This window comes from Thunnus maccoyii, chromosome 4, assembly GCF_910596095.1.
Source record: "Thunnus maccoyii chromosome 4, fThuMac1.1, whole genome shotgun sequence".
Taxonomy (NCBI): Eukaryota; Metazoa; Chordata; class Actinopteri; order Scombriformes; family Scombridae; genus Thunnus; species Thunnus maccoyii.
Window position 1 is genome coordinate 14364987 of NC_056536.1, and position 25787 is coordinate 14390773.

The window sequence follows — 25787 nt, forward strand, 5'->3', positions numbered from 1 at the left end:
AACCCACTTTGTTTCCTGCATCTTTATCTTCATGACTTGCCACATTTGTGAGGAGCCACTCACTAAATTGTTGAGCACAAACAACTGAAGGTTTTCAAACAGTGCAGTGTTGACGGCTTAAAATGTAATTTTGTTTGAAAAGTGACAGGTTAAAGGAAAGCCTCAGAAGTGAACATGGAGCGCTTGCCTATTTGCGCTGTATCCAGCTGCCCGTTTTACATTTCTGCAACATTAATATTCCTCTTATTATTATTTTAAAGTGAAAACGGATACTCTGTTGAAGTGCAAATCTGATGAATTACGGGAGCAGATTGCTGTTATTAATTATTAAAACCTATTTTATAAATATTCAGGTCTGTCATGCATCTAATAATGAACGCTTTAGAGGAGGTTACTTCCCGTGCGCATCCTAATGTGTCAGAAATATCACTTTTAATCACGCTTGTGTCAGCGAGTGCTGGGTTTGAACCTGCCGAAAAAATCTACCAAATCAAGGAAACTCAGCTGGCCTACTACTGTGCTCATCACAGCTCTTCCGCTCCTGCTGTTTCGCATGATCCAGCTTCTTCTCCTGCCCCGTCTAAAGAGGTGGTGAACACCTCTCAGCTCCCCGCTGCATTCTTACTGTGGTAATTTGAATGGAGAATAATGCATCGGCAGCACTCTACCTTCTGGACACACCTAGTCCCAGCGCTACTGCTGCCATATGCTGTGTTGATACATATTCATAACACTTTCTCGTGTGTTGAGTGTCGGTGTGCAATGAGGCTTAAATGAGTGTCTCACAACTTCAAATGGAAAGAGGGGAAAAAAAGAAAAGAATAAGCCCGGCACAAAGAAAGTTGGACTACTCTTCCCCCCGTTTTTGTGCTTTACTCTATTCTTCCTCCTTCTTCTGCGAAGAAGACAAGTTCGGGTGTTCATAGGTGATCCCGGAGCTTTGTTAGGATGAGAAAGAGGCTGTGGAGTTTCATAAATGTTTTCTAAGAAGCTGTGAGAGGCGGCGACTGTCAAAATAGTTGGATAAACTGCGCTGTCAGGTGGGCCGGCTGGTCGTACTAGTGGGGCGAGAGTCAACGGCACTGTACCACGACCTCCATCCACCCCGACAGTATATACAAATGCTGCACAGAGCACACACACACACACACACACACTGTGGAGCACTCTAAGATTAACACTGTCAGAGTTACAATGATACCCCTTCATTATCTGCACACGGGGCCTCCTTCGTGCGCTTGCTTGCCTCACTGTCCTCTCCACTGCTTCTCTATGGAAGTAGTAATTACTAAAGCTAACATTTCTTGCTCTCTGTGTCTCCAACTACCCTCCACTTCCTCATTATTTATTTCTCTTTTTGCAGCGCTCTCAAGTGCCTTGCCAGCCTTTTAGCAACTGGTGACACAGCTGAAGGTATGCCGGTGTTGATGGCAGCACCTGTGTGACTCAGTGTGTGTGTGTGTGTGTGTGTGTGTGTGTGTGAGAGCTGTATTATGAGATTATTTGGTGCCCAGCTGATGTGCAATAAGAAGCACGGTGTGGTATCCCAGATCCAGATTTGTCCTCTGAGTCAAACACTCATTTTAGTACAAGAGAGAAATGCTTGATGTACTACTGCAGTATCTGTTGTACTATACACTGTTAGTTTAACAGGCTGGGATCAGAGAGATGCTCCCTCTTGCATGGCATTTTTCATTACCAACAATGCTCTTACTCTTTGGCTTTCTTCTTCTTCTCCCACTGGAACTATGGCTTTATCAAAGGTGATAGCTTGCTCGGGCGCATTTTCTCAAATGTCTTCTTCAGCCAGCCATTTCCCTAGCCGCTCTCGGGTAAACGTCACTCATAAAAACCGGGGAAGATTTGATGGTGAGATCAAAAAGAAGGGAAGGACAGCAAGGAGAGCAGGGAGATGGGGGGTGTGGGGGGGGGGAGAGGAACGATACCCTCCTCCCCCATCCGACAACAACGAGTGCTGAGGGTAATTCCTCCAAGCAGGGCCTGTGTTTTCAGACGCAAATACAACAAAACGCCGGGTGCTACCATGAGACATCAAAATGGACGATTTTGACTTCAGAGGGTCTTCAGATGCTTGAGGAGTTGTCAGTGTCGGGCCAGTGGGATTGAACGGAGAGAACAGAAGGTACCAGCAGGCTGTTAACAACCAATACGGGAACCACGCCAGAAAGGCCGTCTCCTCCCAAAATGCCAATCGGCACCAGATCAGTAAAGGCTTCCACCACACTGTAATATCCCACCTGAGCACTTTCATCAGCTGAAAGTGAAATGCCTTGAAAGTTTATCAGCTGCTGTTTTTCCGCTCTTTATTGTACCATTGGGATAACATGTTAAAAAGTAAAAAATTCCACAGGTAGGTGCCATAAAACCTAACCGCACACAAAGACTTGTATTTTCTAAGAAAACTTCAACAGGTGCCTTGAAAGCAGGAATTTTATGTCCTTTGCCTCACATAGAGATTTTCATCGGCAAATCAAACACGTGCTTTGTTCTTTGGAGAACTGAGTTGTGTTGTGACACGCAGAGAGGGACGTCCGCATTTTCTCCGGTGTTGTTCTCGCTCATTCTTGGAGCATTAGGCTCACTCTAAATAGCCTCAAGGAGATTATGCTGGCTCATATTCAAATGCACATTTCTTCTAAAACCCACTACACGAGTGGGCCAAGGAGATCAACACAGCAGCCTGGTGAGACAGTAGTCAGAGAAGATTCTCTCATGTATAAATCAGCTCAGAGGAGGAAAAGAGACAGAGAGGAAGAGTGAGAGAGAAAGGTTGAGGTAAAAGACAAACAAGTGTTGGCTCTGCTATATGAGTTTAGTTAGCTAGAGAGTTAGTGCATGAGTTATGGCTAGCGAAGGGCTGAGGGACGCTGTATTTATGAGGGGACTGAGTGAGTGTTAAATCCCTGGTAAGAAATAAAGTCGTCCCTGAGCGAACAGGGGAAACATTTCACTCAGTCTAAGAGGTGCCTTGAAAAAAAATGAAAGCCATCCCTCTTCCAGGGGAAGCACTATTCTGTATTCCCTAAAATTGCTTTATTCCTTAAAAATGCTATAGATCACATCCAAGTGAATTGAATCTCATATTTGAATAGAGAGGAGGATTCTCCGTGTGTATAATATCAAGGGAATTCATGAGCCAAGAAAAGGGAAAGAATCTGATTCTTCTAAAATTGCATGCGGATTTTCTGAGGGATCTTTGGCTAAGCGGGGCTGCCAAAACACACAGTGCACTTGTTGCAGTGCAAGGGTTCATCCAAGAAAAGTTTTCCACTGTGGTTTACCCAGGAAAAAGTAGTTTTTCTCAATTGAAATATTTTAATTCCGCTATCTGAATGAATCCATCTCAATATCTTATATATAGTTTACTTAAATTCTTCCTGTACTTATAATAAACTTGCAAGGTTGAATGGAGTTAAAAGTTTAAAAAAAAAAAAAAAAAACTATACACAAAGGACGGCACATGGCCAACGGAAAAGGAAAAGCTTCACATTTCACTTTGTGCACATCCAACTCTAACTCAGACCTCTCTCCAAACCCCTGCAGTAGTAATAACAATTATTACTTAAAAAGGCTATATTTTTGCATTAACTTAAAAGGCTATATCTTTTTCTTCCCCTCCAGCCTGTGCGGCCTCACTTACCCTAAGTATCTTCATAAATCACCAGTTACTGTTAACATGTACTCCACAATTCAGTCATCAATCTCCTACCAGGTCAGAGTGAAAACAGAGGGGGAAATGTCTGCTTAGTAAAATGTCTCTCTCGTGAATGCTGCTACCACCACCCACTACTCAAACACACATACACACACACACACACACACACACACACACACACATACACACACGCACGCACGCACACAATATGCATGCAGAGCAATAGTGTACACACACACACACCAGTTAAATAACAAACACACGCGCCCGGCACACAGCAACCAGAGCAGTCCTGTGGGACATGGGAGCGGTTGCCAGATCGCCACAGTAACGCAAGCCAAATTCAATTCTGACTTCACCTTTCACTCAGGAAGCTAGTTCCATTTGTTATAAAAACAAATAAACAGCAGTCATGAAGTTAGAGCCGGCCAACTTCTGCGTCGTCTGTCTTTTCTTTTTCTTTTTTTTTCTTTTTTTTTTTTTTTCCCGTGGACCTCGGCAAGAAATATCAGGCCCAGGCTGTAGCAGTAGGCTGTTTTAGAGACAGACACCCACAGGGCCGCATGTAAATCTGTGTTTATGTTCAGAGACGCAGTATTTATTTAACCAAAAGGAGTAAATCTAATTGTACATGAGGAGGATTATTCCTCTCACAACCATGTCTCCACAAGGGGAGAAAAGGACTCTTTAGCCTTTCTACAACAGACACTGTTTACATCAGCAGAGTGGAAAATCCCTCAGATGACAAACCTCTCCATCACAACATCTGTATCTAAACAGCCCAATCAATCTCAACACTGCAAATTACCTCATGTCAGATCTGAAAACATCTGCACTTGACATTAGAGTTAAGGGATTTTAGGTGCTTTTAAATTATTTCTATTTTTAACCTGCGGAAAACAGGGTATTTAGATCATAATTTTACAAATCAAGTCAAATTACGTGTATTTGTGTAGCCTTTAATCGCTGTAACAGCTTGAATATGGCTTCATAATGAATAAAAATAAATTGCTATAAAGTTAAGTAATATGTAATTAGTGGTGGATAAAGTATTCAGATCCTTTACTTAAGTAGAACTATCAACACCACAATGTAAAAATAATTTATTACATGTAAAAGTCATGCATAAAAAAAAGTTGTACTTTGAAAGTACAGAAGTACTATCAGCAAAATAAATGTAAAGTATCAGAAGTAATGAAAAGTACTGTTTGTGCAGGACGGCCCATTTCAGAGAGCTATATTATTGCATATTATATAACTGGATTAATTTACGTGATACATTATCACGTAAGCAGCATTTTAGTGTTGAAGCTTATTTTAACTACTTCGCACACTGTTGGGTTATGTATTCTATAACAATGCATCATATTTTATGAACTGATCATATTTCGTATGTAAAATATTAATCTGCAAAGTAACTAGTTAGAAAAATGTCAATCAAATGTAGACGAGTAAAAACTACAATATTTCCCTGTGAAATGTTATGTTAATGTTAAGTAAATATAACAACAAAAATATATATATATTTACACTGAAGTATCTAAAATTTTACTGGTGTGCAGAACTTGAATAAATGCATTTAGTTACTTTCCACCATTGAATGTCATAAACATAACTGTAAAATATAAAAAAGTGGAACTGTGATATGAGGCATAGCACAAAAAGTCAACAACAAAACTTTTGAGGAAGCAACATGCCACTAAAATTAAACACATCACTGCCATTCAGTGCACAATAGGAGCAAACGTGAATCTGTAATTAAACTACACATTTTTCCACAAAAAACAAATATTACACCTGCTCTGTTTCCTCACTCTATCTCTCTCCCTCACACACACACACTTTGACACCACCCACCACATCACTACACATGCGTGCCTGACTCATGCCAACTGCAACTAGTAGCAGACCCGTTCACCTCGAGGTAGCACTCAACTGCTGTGTGTGTGGGGGGGGAGAGAGAGAGAGAGAGAGGGAAAGAGAGGGGGAGGGAGGGGGAGAAGAAGGTGTGTGAGAGTCTTACCTGGCAGCAGACCGCCCTCTGCGCTCTGTCTCACCTCTCCCTCCTGCCCTGGAAGAATTCTCTCCACAAAGCAAGGCATTTTCTCCTCAACTGCTCTCTGCCAAGGCTCTGCTCTCTCTCTCCCCCTCTCTCTCTCTGTGTCTCTCTCTCCCTCCCTCTCTCCTTCTCACTCCTTTTCCTCTTTCCCACTCTGTCACTCTCTATCTCTCCTCCCTCCTTACCCTCCCCCTCTCTCCTTCTCTCTCCACTCCTTCCCTCCCTCCCTCCCTCTCTGAGCACAGATGTCGAGGCTGTGCGAGTTTACCCACTTTACCAGTAGGGGTCCTTCATCGCCCTTCTCCACCCCACAGCCACATGGGGGAACAAAACACACACACACACACACACACACACACACACACACACACACACACACACACACACACACACACACGCCCCAGGAAGAGAGAGCCACTTAACGGGCGCCCTCCTGTCACTGCTACAATGAGAGCCCTGTGCCGAGCAGCACGGCTGTACGAGCTGTGCGCGTCTGTTTGTGTGTGTGTGTGTGAGACAGGTGTGAAGAGGGTGGTGTGTACAGGGAGCTGGCCCTCGGCCCTTTCCAGCCCTGTTCGGCTAGGCTCGGTCCTGGCTCCTGGCCCCTGAAGTGTAGTACAGTAGTGGCTCACACACACAAACACACTCTCTCTCTCTCCCTCTCTCTCTCTCTCTCAGGCATATGACTACACAGATTGACTTACAGTGGGTCCCTCAAAGCCAGCAGCTAGAGCAAGAGAGAGATTTCTGGGCATGCACAAGCACACACTTTCTCTCATACACAACACAGACACACACACATACACAACAACTGCCGCTGTTTGCTACTGCTGCTGTTGACAGTGATAACAGTGCTTTGTGCCCTATGTGTGTGTGTCAGTATGCATGTGCACGCACACACAAACACACAGCGGATGCCTACTGGCTCTCGTATTTCAGGTCTCTAGTCTATCTGTTGTTTTTTTTTTGTTTTTTTTTTTCATTTTAAAAAAAGAAAACAGTCTTCATTGACACTGGCATGTTAGATTTGAAGGCTCTTAGCTAGTGTACAGTGGGGAATTTCTAGTTTCTCTCCTACTTGAGGGGCACTTTTCACATTGCAATATCAATACTGGAGAATATTAGCTGTCCTGCTGAAGAATGTCAGATCTCTGCTAAGTCTTTGAATAAGGGCAGAATCCCCTGAGTAAAAGAAGGTAAGATCTGACTATCAGAGTCTAAATAAACCTATAATTATCTTACATGTGAAACATCATGTTAACAAGTGATCTAAAAGGGCTTGCTTTAAAAAAAAAAAAAAAAAAAAAAAAATCAAGTAAGAAAAGGAATGAAACCATTGTTTAAAAGTAGACAGAGGAGTGTGATGTCGCCATGCTATCACAGTTTATAGACTCTTAATTGTGTATACAGCAACAGCTGCTGAATGGCACAGCTCTTTTGACAGATTTGTGGATTCTAGACAAGAGAACGGACTGAGATTAACATTGCGTGGAACTTGATCCCACATATTTTTATCAAAATTATTGCTCAACTTTTATGAGGGTTTATATTGCAGCGAAAGCACTAATCCTGATCTGGATCCTATACTATTAAAATATCAGAACAGTAATTATCAGGCCAAGCTTTGTGTGAGGACTTGTTTTTCCATTTATTGCTCTCTGGAACAGGATAAGGGTATCTGTACTAAAGACGTGATATCCCGGACCTGCTGTTAGTATCATTTGAACAGAGGGTGGATCACCTTTATTTGAGTCAAACAAAGCCTTCTAATGACACAAAAATAGTAGTCACTGCTTGACAGACAAGACTCCAACGCCCAACCAGACTGCGTTTAAAACGTTGACAAAGAGTAATAAAGAAAATAGGATGTTAAAAGAGCAGGACACGGATGTTGAATAAAGCCACAAGAAAGTGTACTTAAAGTCATGATAAGCTAATGAGCGAAACAGAGCTGTGCTTTTGGTTGACTCTTATCACTGTTTGCATCAGTAGCAAATCTCCCTTGACAGCAAGACTGAAATCAAATACAGGTTTTTAGCCAGATGAAGGAAAGTCATTTGTATTTACAGGAAATAAGAACGATGCACTCAATCATTATTCCCTTGCTGTACTAACTAGAACGCAGCCCTGTATTAGATGTTGGAGGAACAGCGCAAGGACAAGTAAAACATACCTTAAATAGACTACAAATGAAGTCACTTAACACCCACTCGCTTCCCTCGCCACCCCCTGCTCTGTCTGTCTTCAACAGAAAAAGCCTGTGTTTGACTATCTCCCCTCTCAGGTTCATAGTTGTCTTTTGCTTTTTAAACAGGCACCTCGCCTGTCACAGTGCAGGAACGGGCGCATTCCCCTTAAATGGCTCCTTTTGACAACTGATCTGTAAATACATACAGCCGGATCTGCAACTTCCCCCTTTCTCTCGCTGCCTCACTTTCTCCCCTCTCATCTTTGCTCTCCCTCCCTCTGCCCAAACTCCTGCCAGACCTACACACACACACACACACACACACACACACACACACACACAACATGAAGGTCTCCCTGTGACCCCCCCACCCCCCTCCACCCCCCACCCTTGCACATGCACGCACACACACCGAAACACAACCATACACACACATTTACCCCCACATCCCCCTCCCAACTTCCCCAACTCCATTCCCCATGCCTCTATAAAAACACAAATATGCTATAACTCAGGCGGTGCTGCCACATAGCCTCCATCTTGCCCTGTACCGGGGAGGGGGAGGCCTCTCAGGAAGGTCACCAACAAATGGTTTTCCGATTCACTGCCCCTGAAATAATTTTGTGTATTAAAACCTGAATCTGCACTTTCTGGCCTGAAAGCTTTTCTAATTATTCCGGTGTCCTTGGGACAGACACAGATCCTTCACACGCCGGGGGAAACAAGCTATAGAGCAACCACTACAGCCACAAACACCCCTCCACCACCCTCCCTCATTCCTCCCTCCCTTCCTCTCTCTATCCCTCCATCTCCCCACCTCCTCTCTCCTCTGCTCTCCCTCTCCCCGCTTTACAGCCACCCCCCTCCCCAATCTGTTTTCAAAGCGTGTCTGTCCTTTATTAAATTGTTTTCTTTTCCACATTATCAGTTGCCATGGAGACCTCATCTCTCGGATTATTTGAATTTCATTATATCTATTGATTTGGGAGCATTTCATCTTTTTTATTGTTTTTCTGTCAATTTTCGAAACGAATAACCATCTAATTTGCGTCAGCGCTGATTACGTTCGTCCCTCAATAGAGGTCGGCAGCTGCGCCGGGGAAACAAATCAATGGAAAAACATCATAAAACTCGAAAGTACAATCAACCAGGATATGGGTGACATTCCGTGGTTGCTGAAACGAAGTCATCAAAAAATATATACTTTTTTCCCTGCGCCTCTGCATGTGTGGGGGTGCAGTGAGGAGGACACATATGTGTCTGGGCAGATATATTACTATATTTCAGCAGATAATATACTATGGTAAATTTCCATACTGATAACAGCCCCTCCCTGCCTGACCAAAACAAAAAAATGCTTACTGTATCTAAATAATTTATGCAATTTTAGCATTTATATATAAATTTTTTAATAAGCTGCTTGGAGCAAAGTGGCCATTAACAAAACACACAGCTGTCCAATGGGCTAAACCCAGCAGATCAATTGCGCTTTTTTATGACATGATAAAATGCTTTTAAAGCAATTTACACAAATATGGAAAAAATGACTTCATGGGCTTCATTTATTCATAAGGACGTGTATTAGAAAAAAAAAGTCTTACAAAAGCCAGACAGGAGAGATCGTCCTGGTCCTAACTGGAATGGACTTGCTGCCCTCTCCACAAGGACATAAAGTTTCATTACTGATGCACGCAGTCAAAGGCAATTTAGCAAACACAGTGTGCAAAAGAAAACATCAGCATATTGCAAGTGTTCCTGTATTAGGCGGACCTTGCATGTTGTTTTCCAATTTTTATTCATTTTTGTGGGGCAGTGTGTGGGGGTGATGGATTTTTTTTTTTTTTCCTCCCCCTGCCCAGTGTCACCCTGACCCAAAGCCAAGGGGAGGCAGCCTCAGTGACAGGGACGTGTGCTTTCTGGCCAACGAAACCAAGCCAAACCATGTGCCAGACAATGGGGCCTTGCAGCGGAACAAATGTGTACACACACCTTCAGCTGTACAGTGATATACAGCACATGACACCCAGACTCATTCTGTGAGAAAACAGGCCCACAAATATTTCAGTGGATCTGATCATTTAGCATCTTAGTGCAGTCGCACACACACACAGACACACACACACACACACACACACACACACACAGACATTATGCAAGGGGTAGGGGGGGGGGCAGGCAGGGCCATTTGGAGGCTAATCTTGTTTCAAAGCATCCTCTCTTCATGTGCCGACAATGTGCCTGAGCCGCTCTACGAAGCGCTGCTGCTGTTGCTGCTGCTGAAGGCCCCATGTTTGCAACACATGTCAACATTTGACAAAGCATTACTTTCCCCCCCCAACAATATTCTCCTGCTCAGGCCTCTGAAATGAGGGCGCTAACAAATTAGCTTTTTATGTTTATTTGTGTGTGGGTGTGTCAGAGGGGGGAGAAAGGGAGATCTCATTTTCTAAGGCACCAGTTCTCAACCCGAGAGAGAGAGAGAGAGAGAGATAGAGAGAGAGAGAGAGAGAGAGAGAGAGAGAGAGAGAGAGAGAGAGAGAGAGAGAGAGAGAGAGAGAGAGAGAGACAAAGAGAGGAAGAGAGAGAAAAGAAAGAAAGGCTGAATGTTTTGGAGTCACGATTCTTCTCCTGATTGCCCTAGCTGTCTCAGTTGTGCAAAACATGACCCTCCCCTCCCTCAGCCATGACAGAAACACGGGCGACTGGATAAACACTATTTTATGCAGTGACTAGATGAATCGCCAGACAGTAATTACAGTCTTCCTCTCGCCCCAACAAAACTCTACTGTACAGGCTCTTTCTTTGACACCAAACTGCAGTAGCACGTACTACAAAACTGCAGGTGTGTGACATGTTTGTCAATGCCTCTCCCAACTAGATAAATATAAATATTAGACCCTGTGACAACAGTGAAATGCTCTCTCCCGCTTTCAGCGATGTGTTAATAATCTGCAGCTGAAAGAGGACTTGTTGTGTGGACGGACGATGTTATCGTGTGCAGTCAAACGTTGCCGGGGCTGGCTTTGTAGAGAAAGTTTGGCGATTTTTTTTCTGCTACCCTTGCAGTTTGTGCTTTCCTCTCCTCGATGTAACAAAAATAACATGGTTGTGTCCCAAACTAAACATTCCCACACATTGGCTGGTAGTCTGGTAGGTCTCTGACACCAGCATGCCCACCACAGACAACTGACGCCTGTTTAAAGGGGATCCAAACTTGATGTGCTGACAAATTCCCTAGGCAGAAGAGTTAATTTGTTCATTTGGTGTTGACATGTATTGAAATTTTAGAAATGAAGATCAGTCCCGCATCAATTGTGAGTTGGTGATGAGAGCAGTGAAACACACACACACATACAAACTCTTTCTCTTAGTCTTTACTGATTCATCCGGTCAGGCCGTGCCCCAAACGTGGTGCAGTAAAACATGCTGTCCGAGCCTCTAAAAAGCTCAATTACAGAGGACCTCGACTGAATAATTTAAAGAGCGTAATTATTGACCTCTATCCGAATTCCTCTGAAAGGTACATTAAGATATAGAAAAGCACTGGAGGTGGAAGTGGAACTGAGGGGAAGAGAGGGAGTGCGTCTCCCCAGGCCTCCCTAATGCACTCTCCTGCTGTACTCTAACTTCCTGTGGACCCCTAATGTGCCCGCTGCTCGCTGGCCTGATGAAGACTACGGTTAATGAGGCCCCTGTTTCTGAAATGAAGTATCTCTGAAACCATCAACATGCATTACTATCAAGCCGCCACCCCCCGCCAAACCACACGTATATACACAAACACACACCACCACCACCACTGTCCCAAAACAGCACACACAGACGCAGAGACCACCAATCCTTTACCCCCCTCTCCCCACCTTTTAGTGCCACCACGGGTTCTGGTAGGCTGGACCAGACTGGGGGAAGGGTAGAAGTGGGGAGTGAGACTGCACGAGGGTTTTTTTTTTTTTTGGTGTTTTTTTTTTTTTTTAAGAGGTGGGGGTGTTTGAGGGTTAACTGTCCCTCAGGGGGCTATCAGTGAACTGGGCAGCCGTCACTGCTGGTGTCCCTGGTTCTCAATTGACAACCAGGCTCTGACAGATTAGCGGCTAGTCAAGAGGAATCCACGGCCCAGGACACAATTAAAATAATCACTTTTCTCAAATTTGGCTGTATGTATGTGACCGAGAATGTGTGGATTTGAAAAAAGCAGCGCTAGAGTGTGTGTGTAATGTGTGTGTCTGTGTATGCGTGCATTGGGGGCTAGTTGGGAGCTGGCAGCAGGCTTGGGGGAGGATACAGCGAGATGAGGCCTTTTTAATTAAAAGAAAATATTTGTGTTTGCATACTATCGCTGCTGGAACCTGGGACAATTCCGAGAATTCTGGTTGTTTAATAGCTTGCTCTTTAAAGTGATTTGGGGTGTTTCAGATCCTCTTTGCATACATGCATTTTTAAAATTTCAATTAGACTATAGATTTTTTTAAAGTAATATTCGGAGGTTATGTGTTTTGGAACTTTATCAACATGCTGGACACTGGAGAAAAAGAGAAAATTTAGTTATTTTCCTGATATAAAATGACCATTTTTTCCCCTATTAGGAAAAATTAAAATAATTATTTTAGGATGGACTTATTTATCAACAGAGGGGTGTTGCTTTCTCTACTGTATTTCAGCCAGGAAGGATAGAGGGCACTGAAATAATTAGGCGACTTCTGCAACATCCTGAATGCCAAGGACAGGTGGATTAAAGTATTAAAACAATCGCATTTCAGTCTTGAAATAGTCCTGTGCACGACTCAGCACCATGCGCATCCGTTCAAGTTCAGCTGCCAGCTCCATAACACCACAGGAGAGGGATAGAAAAAAAAGCCCAATCCCATTAGCTACGTACATGCATCTCAGCAGACCTGCTGGAAACGTGAGCAAATCTCAGTGATGATTATCCCCCAAAGCTCTCAAATGATAATACATTATCGAACGGTACAGAAGATTTCTCTGAAATCGCAGCGAGCACTAATTCGGGTTTCCCCATTTGCGTTAGAATCTGGTGCTTTCCAACTGAAACAGAAGAAACGGCTGCAATCAGTGGCCTGGAAAATTATTTAAGACAAAGGTTAAGACGTGAGTTCACATTCGATTCTATTTACAGTCCCTATTTACAATAATAAGAAAGCAAAGTGGTTTGTAGAGCTGGTTCTCTCAAACATTTGGATGAGTGATTTTCAACTTAATTAGAGGTGTTAAAACTCTGTGTTTTGACAATCAGTGACTATAGGAATAAAAGGATATTGACAACATGAATTTTTTTTTTTTACTATCCTGCAAAATTTACAAAATTTCAGCTATAATACCCGTGTTAAGAACTAAACCAATGTCAACTTTTTACTAATGTGAGAGTGCGGTTAAGGGTATTTGTTAAATTCTTTTAAAAACTCTATTAGTGAGCTCAGATTTTACCACTTTCTTTAGTGATAGCAGATTTATTTCATCAGTATCAACTGACCAGCTCTCTTAACTAGAAAGCATCCACTTGCACAGATGCCTGCAAAGACAACCCTCCCAAAAAAAGAGAGGCAAAAATATATTCAGATCAGTCAAAAAAAGTTCAGCTTCTAGAAAATAAGTGAGACAGTGCAGTGGTTTTATTTCATTCTGTATATACAACACAGGTTAAACAACAGAAGACCCTTTCTTACAATTGACATTAATTAAGGTGAGCTCCTTGATGAAATCTAAGCCTCTTAGCCCACCTCCTGCCATCTGTGGCTCCAATATTATAGCTCGGGAAGGTTCATTCTTTCGCCTTCTGGAAGGAGAAGAAATAAGTGCCATCTATACTACTAGTCAGAGTACCGCAGCCAACCTGCTTTCACAGCCGTGCTGTGGAGGTGGAATGAACCGTCTGTGACAGAAAACAAACAGGAAGCTGAGAGAGGAGAGAGAAAGAGAGAAAGAGAGAGAGAGAGAGAGAGAGAGAGAGAGAGAGAGAAAGAGAGAGAGAGAAAAACCTGTGCCCTTCAGTCTCTACCAGTAAAGATGCTCTTAACCAGGTCTGACAGCTGACAGCTCCTTGGCAATTGGGGTCAGTTAAAGGAAAAGTAGCTCAAGTTTTGTTGGGGCTTTGGCTTCAGAGATGTTCAGGAGCCACTGCCCACCGCAGCATCAAAGGGGATTATAGGGACAGGGCCATCTGTTGCCAGAATAAGCGTGAGCCCTTTTATGTCTCTGCCTGTATGTTTGTGTGTGTGACGGTGTGTTCCACTGAGCGTGTATGTGTTTGTTAGAGAAAGACACAGAATCCCTCATGCCTCTGTACTTTTAACTTAAAGGGCAGCAGAGGTGCGGGGTGCAGCCTACACTAGAGCAGAGAACTGGGTTTAATCTGGCCTGGGGGTACTAAAGGTTAAAATCAGGGCATCACTGTCACATGCTGGAGTCCCTGAAAGTCAAGTATGTCATGGCAGGTTCTGCACAATACAGACTGAAAAACACGGGGACTGTATCTATGTTCAGCGCTGGCTTACTGAAAACAGGATCCTACGCTAATCGTGAATAGTCTCTCTTTTGTCATCCAGGCAAAACACAGAACTTGTTTTTGTTGTAGGTTTATTGGAACACAGTGCCAACCTTGTTCCCCCTTCACCTCTCTAATTTGTTTTGGGTCCTGTTCATGGCCTCCGCCTGGGAATTTTTTCTCCTCAATAGTCTGCTACCTTTTAGCTGAGCCGCCCAGTGCTTGACCTACTGCCGACACTTATTTTCAGCACTCTAATTGTCGTTTAATCACATATCAACCTGTCACTTAAAGACCCCCTTTTTTTTCAAGGGGGAACATTTGCATATGTTGTAAAACTAATTCCTATCGAAAGCTCCAGTGGCTGTGAAAGCGGGCACTCTGTCTCTCTCTTTTACTTTCACACCTGTGTAGACACAGTTAAGCAGAAGAGAGAGAGAGAGAGAGAGAGGAGAACACACACTCACATACACCTAGCAAAGTCTTCTGTATCTCAAATTAACAGACAAAAACACACATAGGCAGACGCCATACCTGATATTCTCGATTCAGGTGGTTTTATCACATTTGTTAACAGTGTGTGGTGACACGTAACGTGTTAGAATAGGGACAGCGACAAGAGCGATTCAGGGCGTACGTCTTCCTGCGAGCCAAAGCGAAGGTGACAGTGAATGTATAGTGTTATAAAGGAATCAATTAGAGTTAATAATGTATCACTCTTCCAAATGTTACATTCATTTGTTCACACTTAGATGAAGCTACTGCAAAATAGGTTGTGCCGGCTTTGCCTGGCAGACTACACTACATTTACATTATCACTCTTATACATCGAGGAACCATGTTCCGCTTGAGTGGTGGCGGCAGAGTAGAGGGGGGGAGTGAGAAGAATCATGTTTTTTCGGGCCCAAGGAATGCCAGTCCTCAGGAGATCTCCCCCTCTAATTACAGAGCGGGGGAAAGAAAGCTCTTTGTTCCACCTTTTATTACATTAATTGATAAAACGGAGCTCGGGTGGAGCCGTCTATGAGGGGGAGGAGGAGAGGATAGGGCTGGGGGTGTATTGAGGGGGATCCTCTGGGCAGATGAAGGTGGGTGAGAGGCTTTTGGAACTAAGGTCCTATTTTCAGAGGACTCCTAATCCTGTTAGGGGCCCCAATGGTGGCGCAGCCCCGGCGCTCTGCTTTCCCAGAGGCCCCAGCGGCTGCAGAGTTGGGGAGGGGAGTGGTGGTGGAAGGGGCAGACGATGGTGTGGTGGGTGAGAGTCCTGGCAGTGTTGTCTGGGCCTAGGCCTTAATTAACTATCTCTTCAGGGGGTACTGAGGGCCACACTGAGACCCTGTGTCACAAACACCAGCAAGTGCTGAGAAGCTTTAAGAGGAAGTGGCATCTCACCCACTGTGGAATCGTTGGAAACCCTGTGGACCTTTAATATGGACCACATACAGCTCAAAGCCATATAGATGTCGCATGACATTAGCAGGGCTATTTTATGACTGGTTATTGGCTTTGCACAAACTGCACAGGTGGGTGATATTTTTACATCATAGCCATTGAATTATAGGCTGAAGATGAAACTCCAAGAGAAAAAATATTCTGAAATTAGCATTTGCTCTAAATATGACATAGATGTTATTATTTTTCAAAACTAAAAGAACAATACGTTCCATTTCTATTTGTGCGGGATTGGCCAATCTTATTTGTCAGTGGTTAAGTAGCTGTAACAGGCTTTGTCATGGCTGTAATCTGCTTCTGCCCGTTTAGGCTACCTGCAGACAACAGAGGCTGAGATGTGCTGGTACAGTGGCCAAACGGAGTCTGAATATGTTACAGAGGCAATTAAGCATGTTGGTGTGTGTGCACGCACACAACAGTGTCAGAGGTGCTAAGCCGGGCCAAACATGCCTCATTGAAATGTCCATCTTAAAGCCACCCAAGTTCCTCATCTCCCCCGCCCTCCGACAACCAAGATGCTTCAAGACTGTCAAAAGCATTTTCCACAAAGCTGAGGAGAGGGCAAGGGAAAAAAAGACCTGCCACTGTCACATGCATGCTTGCGCGTGCATGCACACTTGCGAGGCTGTCAGGTAAATTAGATCTGAAAGCTGACAATTTCTGACCATATTTCCTTGATTATTTCGAACAAATGCACACCAGCCGCTCTAAGGAGATTAAAGTGACATAAAAGTCCCGAGTGGGAGGAGGGAGGGCAGAGAATCCAGGTCACCCCCATTTGTCCCCCTGCCTGACAGCAGCTATATCGCTATCCAATCCAATAAAAGTCCCCCCCTCCTTTTGCTTTAATTAATTTTACAGCTAGCTTGCTTAATTACTTTCAATCAAAATCCTCTTGCCATCACAAAATTAGAAATGGTTCAACTCCATTAGTCTAAATTCTTCATTTACATACACAAAGACTGTCAGCTCTTGCTAAGCAAACGGCCTCCTGCTTGATGAGATTGTTTTTTTCCACACACTCTATCACTCTCTCGCTTACACACACGCGGGTGCGACTGTGGTGTTAATTTTTTTGAAAGGAGAAAAGTAGCATAAAATTATTTGATCCCCTTACTTAAGACATTCTCTGCCTAATCAGGGTTCAGGTAAGCTGTGGTGCACATCATTCAAGGTAAGAGAGTTGAGTGTGCGTCTACAACTGTCAAACTGATTACATCTACAACTCTGTGTCAAAAGAAAACTGCTCGACCTTAAACAATACAGGACATAATATACACTGCATATGAAGGATAAACAGAATTAGTAAAACAGTGGCCAAGATCATGTATATGAAGCTAACTAGTTCCTCCTCAGGATTAGCTATTATTTCCCCAGCAATTGACGAGCTGCAGATTATCCAGTGACACACGGTGCCCTATAAATCTGGCTCCTTTGTGGCAGGGTGTCACTAGTCCCGACTAAACTGTGGAAACTAGCGACGCACTACTGCCGGTCGGCCGCTGTGAGCAAAACAACGGGATTTTTCAGAGGGGTGAGGGCCCATGCCCTGCCGCCTGATCACTTCAACTTGGCACACAGGCATCCTCTCCATCACACACACTGCCTAAGGCCTGCACATCATCAAGAATTAAGGACATGCAGATAGGGTTTGTGCACTGACCAAAGTGAAAACCCAGGCACACAAGCACACCACGACACATACACTTTGCACACAGTACTACTGCCATAATTAGGTCCCGAGATGAGGGCATTAAACTGGTATAATGCACTCACTACTGCAGCACACTACCACCAAATACATCGACACCAAACCTACAGTATATGCTCAACAGTGACACTCGCCTATTGCTTTTATTTCCTTATTCACATGCATGCTACTCAGCAGGCCCCTGCACAAAACAACACAACACAACAGCCTTTGATCTGCTGTGTTCAGATCATCTTACAGCTGCGGTTCTCTTATTAAGGTGGAATCATGTAAAAAAAAAAAAAAAAAGACACCTTGAAAAGGAAAGAGTAGCATTTCTGATTAATATGCCACAGTCTGGAAATGCTTATAATATATTCCCCAACAAGGCCATAGGTTGGTGTGAGGCAAATAAAAGGCCGTCTCTTATGAGTCGCCGGACTGGATACAATGCAGGTCTGACCTGGCCCCTTTACTCTGCGTCTGCAATCACTGGTTTCCCTTGCCCTCTTTAACCAGTCCCCATTAACACTGTTAATTATCCAAATCCATCATTCTTGGGGTAAATGAAGACTGCCTCTTTAATTCAATTTAATAGGATCATTTTCCAACTCACGTTCACTTTAGCCCCAGCTGCCCGCCCACTAGTCCCCCACAGTGTCTCCCCCCCTCTGTATCTTGACTCCCTTGGCTGTATCTTCTATGGTCTGGCTCTCTCCCATTGGTGGAAGGGGAGGGTGATGATGAGGGCTAAGACTTGATGGCAGCGATGGGCCGACACACTGTTGATCTCCCATGTCTTGTCTTGGCTCGGCTGGTGGCGAGCAGCAGTTCTAGGTTCCCAGTCTGCTGTGCACGCTGCCTTCCTGCCACACACACACACACACACACACACACACAGGCACACAGTACCAGCCATGCTCACCGGGGCTTAGCTAATCCTGTCACATCAGGCCACATTGGTTGAGTTGAGGCCTTTAGCGGCAACCCCCCCCCCCCAAACCACCACCTCCATGCACCTCCACACTTCGCCACCGCTCCTTCACTGACTCCTCTCACTCAGTCACTCACATTCTCTCTCTTACTCCCTTGTTCATTTCACAAGGTCACGGGTGGCCGCCTACAGCACGCGAGTGGTGAGACGGGACAGCTGACGAATCCCTGCGTGTTCCAGCCGTGCTGGAGGAGTTTATTTTATGGCTAATGTGCAACACAAGAAGTAAATATCCTAATATGCAATAAATAAATAAATAAAAAAACATTATCGTACTTTGATTGCAACTTGGTAACTTTTTATCCCCACAGTTGCATTTAAGTCTGCAATGTGATCGTATAACAAATATTATTGTCCTCTATTTTCTTCTATTTCTAATGACCTTTAAGATGAGATTTTAATTATTGCTGTAAGAGAAATGCATGCGTGTAACTCGTTATGGCACATCACCAAAATGAGTTTATAAAATATACAGGTGTCACTTTGTCTTTTCTTGCTCGTAATATGTCATAGAGGTATCAGTATCAAACACATTTTCCATGAAACATTGCCTGGCTGTGGAAACTGGACACTCCTGCCCTTTAATCTGACTTTCTATCTATAAAAGTACAGCTATATCAAGACTGACTTAGGCTGTGTTTTATATGCCTTTCAAGATTTTCCTTACAGAGAATTTTCCATGTCGAGGCTGCTGACATTTTCCCATAAGTTCAAATATAATTATAAACCGCAGAAAAATTAAATACAGAAAATAAAAACTTATTTCTAAACATACTTTTAATGGTAAAAAGTGATGGCTGCTCAGTACTGTGTCCTGTGCCGTCTTTTAAATTGTCTTAAGAATTTGTTAAATATTGGCTCGCCTTATCTCATTATTCAGTGTGAGGGTAAATTTGCCCCCATTTCCACAATACACCCCCACCCATCCCCCACGACTAAACACACTCAAACCCACCCATACACACGCACATCCAAATGCACACAGCGTTCCCTTTAAATTTTTCCCAGACTTTCATTGTTTAGCCATTTGAGACAGACTCTGGGAGAGTTTCAAATGATTTTAGCCATGATTTAATTTGGTTTGTTAAAGGGTGATGTCAGCACAATGGGAGACAAGCCTCTAAATCCACTACATTCACCCAAAATGCCTAGATGAGATAATCATTGGTGACGTCTACGAAAACACTTATTATATTTGCCCATCGCCTGGCTGAAGCTGTTAAAACTCATCAGCGTTATTCACATTTTTTTTCTCTGGGAAAGAGAAAAAAATTAGCTCAACTTATAGTCAAAACTGTCACCCCGTTTAAAGAGACAGTGCAACATTGTTGTGCCTGTGGACAGAGTTTATAAATGGAAAAAGACAGGGCAGAGGACTATCGGGTGTCTATTCAATAGTCATTTTGTTTGCACCCAATACTAATTAAATAAAACACGCACAACTTTTTAATTGGTTTTACAGAGATCAACAGTTTCAATGAAGTTGAACAAGTATAGTATCTACTGTGGTTACACATACATTATTCATTAGTAAGTACTAATAAGAGGCTATTCTTACATGCAAGAAACTGTGAAAGAGTACTGCTTGTCCCTTGACTTGTCTGCACAATTTGAAAGGGCTTGGGGCTGACAAGGCAGCAGAGGAGATAAGAAATGGATCAACGTGAGCCTTTCTCATAGCTTAATTTATTTTAAATCCAAGCCCTATTTACACACTGCACACCGGCAGGCCTCGTCAGCTCCAACTAGCATTGAGATATTTAAAACCATAATGCTGTGCAACAGCAGCAGCCTGAGCGTGTATGACACAAGCTGTCGCTGTGTGAAACAAAGCCAGATCTCTAACTGCCACTGCTTCCACTTTTGAACACAGCATGGCTACAAATACAGTAACAATGCAGTCAGACATTACGATAACACAGCAAAGGACAACCGCCAGGGCCTCTTAAGAGTGAGGAAAAAATTACAAACTATACAGTGGGTGATGTAAGAAAAACAGCACTATTTTTGTCTTCTAGTGAATGCATAGTGTATCTTAGTGTATCTTTAGGACAGTTTACTACAGAAGCTAACCCCATAGAGGCAGGGGTCAGGATATGAAACACACAGGCTATCCACCTCCCGACAGGATATCCTCCTGGATCAGCAGCAGTAGCCATGTTGACCCGCCCAGTTATTAAAGAGGCTAATCTGTTCAACATGTCAATGTTAGCACTTTTAGCTGCGATTAATAAAAGAAGACCCCAAGAGTGCTGTGTGTGCTTTTTCAGTGCCCCAGGTTGTTTTCATTTGGTTTGTATTTTTAGTGTTTTTTGCTGTTTGGTAATTCAACAGTCCTCTTTTCACCTATTAGCATAAACAGTGTAAATTATTAACTTTGCTGAAAGAATTATAATCGGCTGTGAATAGTAAGCTCTGTAGTAGCTTTGTGTGTTTTTCCCTTTCTGCCACTGGCAAAGACTCACTATGGCATTGCAGATATCATTAAAACAAATGTAACTTTATATTTAATGGATATGGAACAATGTGCATGTGATGCCTGACTTTGTGGCCATTTATGTGATGCTTAAAATGTATGGCCCAGTGGCTTTCACAGGCTGGTAGTAATAGAACTGCTCTCTAACAGACTTGCTTTCTAAGTGCCTGGTGCTGTGTCTTAATTTGTAATCTAGTCAAACCAATTGTCCGCTAGCTAAAAAGGTCACCGAGACAATAGACTACACAGCCTCCCGCAATGTAGAGAAAGCCCAGGGTGTCTTTTGTAGCTTTTTAACCAAAGATGTAATTAAGACACCTTCATCTTCAGGGGTGAGAAGGGCACCAACAAGACTCTGCTGGAAACACAAGGGGAACTTACCATTACTGGAAACAGAGGTGAGACGCACACTAAGTCAGAACATTTGGTTAGAGGTGAAAAGCACCTGTCTCTGCAACAAAATGTCACCTCCTGAGGACATTTGCTAAGTTTACCTGCTCGTGCAGTCAGCGTGTGATTTTATACATTGTGACCAACGACTGTGGCGAAGAAAGCTTGTTGGGAAAAACTGAGTGATGCAAAGCAACACAGGAGAGGCAGAGGGGGGGACTTAAAGGACGTGATTTATCTGGGCTTGATTGCGTGTTAATCGAGGTTACGTGTATTAAGTGGAATCTAATTGGAACAGACACTGGCAGTCTGACAGATCGACATGATGCAGATGGATTGAGGGGGGAGAAAGGGGGAGTGAGGGAGACAGGGAAAGGAAGAGGGAATGGGAGAGAGAAGGGTAGTGCAGTCAAAGGAGAGACAGAACAGAGGCAAATGAAACACACCATTTTGCTACTATACATGGCAAACCAGAACAAGTCTTGTGACACCAAACATTAAAGAAAAGCACCAGACCCTTTCAAGCGGTGGAAACACAGGAAAATAAAAAAGAAGAGTCTGCCGTTAGGCTCGTGTCACGTGCGTCTCATGATTGGCGGCTGATGAGACATGTAACCCTTCTAGAGGAGGACACACACGGGCGAGATTGTGAGTGACAGGGCACAGCACTGGAGTTTGCCCTCCCCCTCCAGTTGCCACAAACATTCATTTCTGCTTTATTGGAAATGAGTGAAAAAAAAAAAAAAAAAAAAAAAAAACGAGGTAAAGAGGCCGAGTGACAGCTGCCGGAAAATTTCTCACCTCGATGAGGGGACGAGCAACTGTTCCACCGGTCCTTCTGACTCTCTGCTCCTCCTGACAGGCGACAACTGTTTCGAAGGCCCTCTCCTCTCCCCAAATCTGAGGTATTTAGCTAGTGGGCTGAATGATCCTTTCAAATGTTACCAGAGTAATAGACCGTAAAAGATGACCACCTGTTAAGGCCAAGCAACTGCTAACTCACTAATATCCCACAGACTCTATAGGCAAATAAGGAGAACATAGTTTGTGGAAAAGGTTGAGAGAACAGATATTAGGATTTGTGGTAGATATGCCACCAAGATATGGTGTTGCATAAACATCATTTGTGTTGTAGCTTTGCTTTGAATTGGTCAGTGTGGCTATAATTGGTAACGGTGGGGATATAAAGTGTGAGTGACAAGAACGGCCCCAAATAGCCTAGGAGCAAAGATGACTGTCACGGTGCCATTATCTAAATCTTGATTTAAAATACAGTAGCTCCCAATGAAGGGGTCATTTCTACTGTTAGCTGGCCCTGATGTAAGTAGTACAAAAAAATGAAATAAAATGTACACAAAGAGCTGAAGAGAGAAGTAAAGAGAAACAGGGAGAGAAATAAAAAGAGAAATAGATGAAGAGGAGGATACTACAGCACTAGAAACTTCACTCATCAACACAAAATGCCCAAATTGTTCCCGACATGATCCCGTCATAGCGCAGAGACAGAGGAGTTGCTTCGGTCATCCGTTGATTTGATCCATTATGACTGTTACACTAATGGCATTAATAAGGGCAAAATTGCTATTTTGAAACACAGAATTTTCATCCTCTTCATTTGGCTAACCTTATTGCCTTTCTCCTCTTCCTACATGGATGCCCACTGTGTTTATTTGTGTGCTTGTATGTGTGTGTGTGTGTGTGTGTGTGTGTGTGTGTGAGTGTATTTGAGTGTCTTTGTGGCCCCACCATGTAATGGCTATAAGGTCATCTCTATTTTCCAGGCTTGGTGTACAATGTCGTTGGATTGCAACATTTTGCACGGTTTAAAAACAACAACATGAGCTTTGAAATTCGACTCCCTGCCATTTTCGATAGTTTAACTACTACTGTTGTATTCACCAGCTGTCCCTAACAAAATATCCTGGCTTCATTTAACACTGTCTCAATATACTTAGATTAAAAAAAAAACTTACATATACATTCATTCAGAATTAAAGACTCTAACAGTAAGTAAAAAAGGACAGTGCTGTGTTAAACTGAATACAGCTGAAACCTGTTTTAAGGATGTCAAAAGAAGCTGTTTAAAATCCAAGCGTATTAAAGTATGCGTCCTTGAACTGTCTGTTTAATTTACTCTTCGCTTAGCACAGTGGATGTGTCTTCAAGTTTCCTGTATATTTGTGCTGAATGTGAGTATCCGTGTGTATGTTCAGCCCTCATCAGCCTCTAACATTGAGAGGAATGACACTCTGTGATCAAGGACATGAATTGCTCATTGATTTTTAGGGGCCAGCTTAACTATCCATTCCAATTGATTTTTAGCTTTGCTGGGTGTGCGAGTTATGGCAGTTTTAATGTATCATCTGTATGTGTACTCATCACCCACTGCAAGAGGATTTACAATAGTCAGAGGAAAACGCATATACAACACTCTGTGTGCAAATGCACGAAAGGGACTTTATCCTTTTCTTTTCTTCTTCTATTATATATTCCCAGAAGTGCAAGTCATAAAATCTCTTATGTTTTATAATAGATGAAAAAAAGACCGTCCCTTTATATACCTTTGATATCATCTTCTACTGAACTTGGTTAATGATCTATTGGGAATAAACTGTATCATTTTTATCTTGATACATTCATGGAAAAGGAAACTAAAGGGTGTGAATGTACTGTAATCCTGTTTAATGCTAACCAGTGTTTTTTAGAGCATGCATCTCAGCTTGCTGTATCACATAGCCGCGTTAACCAGAAAAGAGTAGAAATTTCAGAGAAGGTTCAGGCCAATGCACAGCAGATACACACATACCACGGCTTTGCCACAAACCATCATCACGCGGAAAAAAACAAACCAGATAAGATCAAGATTCTTTCAAGACTTTTTAGTTTTAGATTACTAACCAACAGTCATCTCTTTCAATTTAGAAAGATATTACCATAATAGTCCATTTTACCCTTCAATTAACAATTCATACAAACTATTAATAATCAATGGTTTGATGATGTAAGAGACAAAGTCAGAGCAATGTGATCCAAAAGGCGGGCTAAAGTCATCTGTCAGGTAGAAAGTCATTAAAATAGAGGCTCGTTTTCCTGCACCAAGCTTAGGTTTCACTGAGGCAGGGATACATTTCAATTCTTCAGCAAAAGGCTGAGCTCTCATATGATATCATCTCCTTTACAACATTACTCTCAATGGCTCGTCTTTTTTGTCTTTTGTGTTTTTCTCCAATTCAAATTGCCCTTTTTTTCCAAATGGTTTGGGTGAAGCGGTCCTCTCTGTGAGGTAACTGCCTTTTGTTCATGTGAAAAGGACTGCATAAAGCACACTTTACTCCATCCTTTAAAAAAACAAGTCTGCTTAATTAATGTTTTACAAGTGCTGCTGTATTCTTAGTAAAAAAAAAAAAAAGCCTCTATCAAAGCCGGCAGGTTCAGATTACGTACGCTAATTGAAATTCTGAATTTCTAAGCCAACTTCTTTTTTTCCCTGCTCCCTCTCTTTCTCCCTGCGCACACAATAAAGCCTAGCGTTTTGTAGTCCACAAATGACATCAAATCATCTAAGTAATATGGGCTTTTCTTTTTTTCCAGTATTCTCATGTTCTGCTAGTGGGTTCATGAGACAGCTTAATAAAGCAGTAAATGCTTGGGGAAGCCTGAGAGCCTACTGTGTGCGTGTGTGCGCATGTGAGTGTGTGTGAATATGTATGTGTGTGTGCCTATGTGCACACGCATGCTCTCGTGTTTTACCTCCACCAGGGACCTCAAAGCAGAAGGCAAAGCCTGGTTCTACACTCAAGCAGATTTTCTCAAAGAATAAAGCAAGAATAAAGCCAATGAACAAAAGGGAATGACTAACACCGAAACCACAGCCAAATCTAAGACACTTATCTCATGGGTTGTCATTGATAGAGCCCATATTAATGCAGTCTGAGCGAAATGAATAAAGCATAATTTACAGGTTATACATGCATTATGTGCTGGAGGAAGGCAGGCTGTGTGAACAGCTGCAGGTGTGAGAGCAACTGGGAGGCTGAGGCCGAGTTTGGACAACCATTACATCAAACAGCACAATAGAGGCCTAGATGCACCAGTGACAATGATCTGAGACATAGCTGGAGTTTGGATCAACTAGGATATGAAACAAAAATCTTTTTAGCTCGTCTCTTACTCTGCACATACATGCACGTTTGTTTTCTTGTGAAGGTTTCAACCTTTCCTATCGTCACTGTTTATCTGGCAAAGTAGCTGTGGTGAGCAATTATATAAATTACAGAGTTTAAAAAAATGTCATCCTTGATAACCTTTGTTCTGAGTTAATCATTGCAGGGAAAGAAAACTGCTTCTCTTCTCTTTTATATTT

General features: G+C 42.9%; 1 protein-coding gene across 5 annotated transcripts in view; it reads right to left on the minus strand.

Annotated features, from left to right (window-relative positions):
• Positions 1-25787, minus strand: part of casz1 (castor zinc finger 1) — a 74982-nt gene that overhangs the window by 40544 nt on the left and 8651 nt on the right. For 4 of the 5 annotated variants that reach the window (XM_042410417.1, XM_042410414.1, XM_042410416.1 and 1 more), the window contains exon 1: positions 5700-5779. The exons of the other annotated variant lie outside the window; for it this stretch is intronic. In XM_042410417.1, the coding sequence (XP_042266351.1) occupies positions 5700-5778 (79 nt within the window). In that variant the 5' untranslated portion in view covers position 5779. Of the gene's footprint in view, positions 1-5699; positions 5780-25787 lie in introns of those variants that run through there. 5 annotated transcript variants of the gene reach the window in all.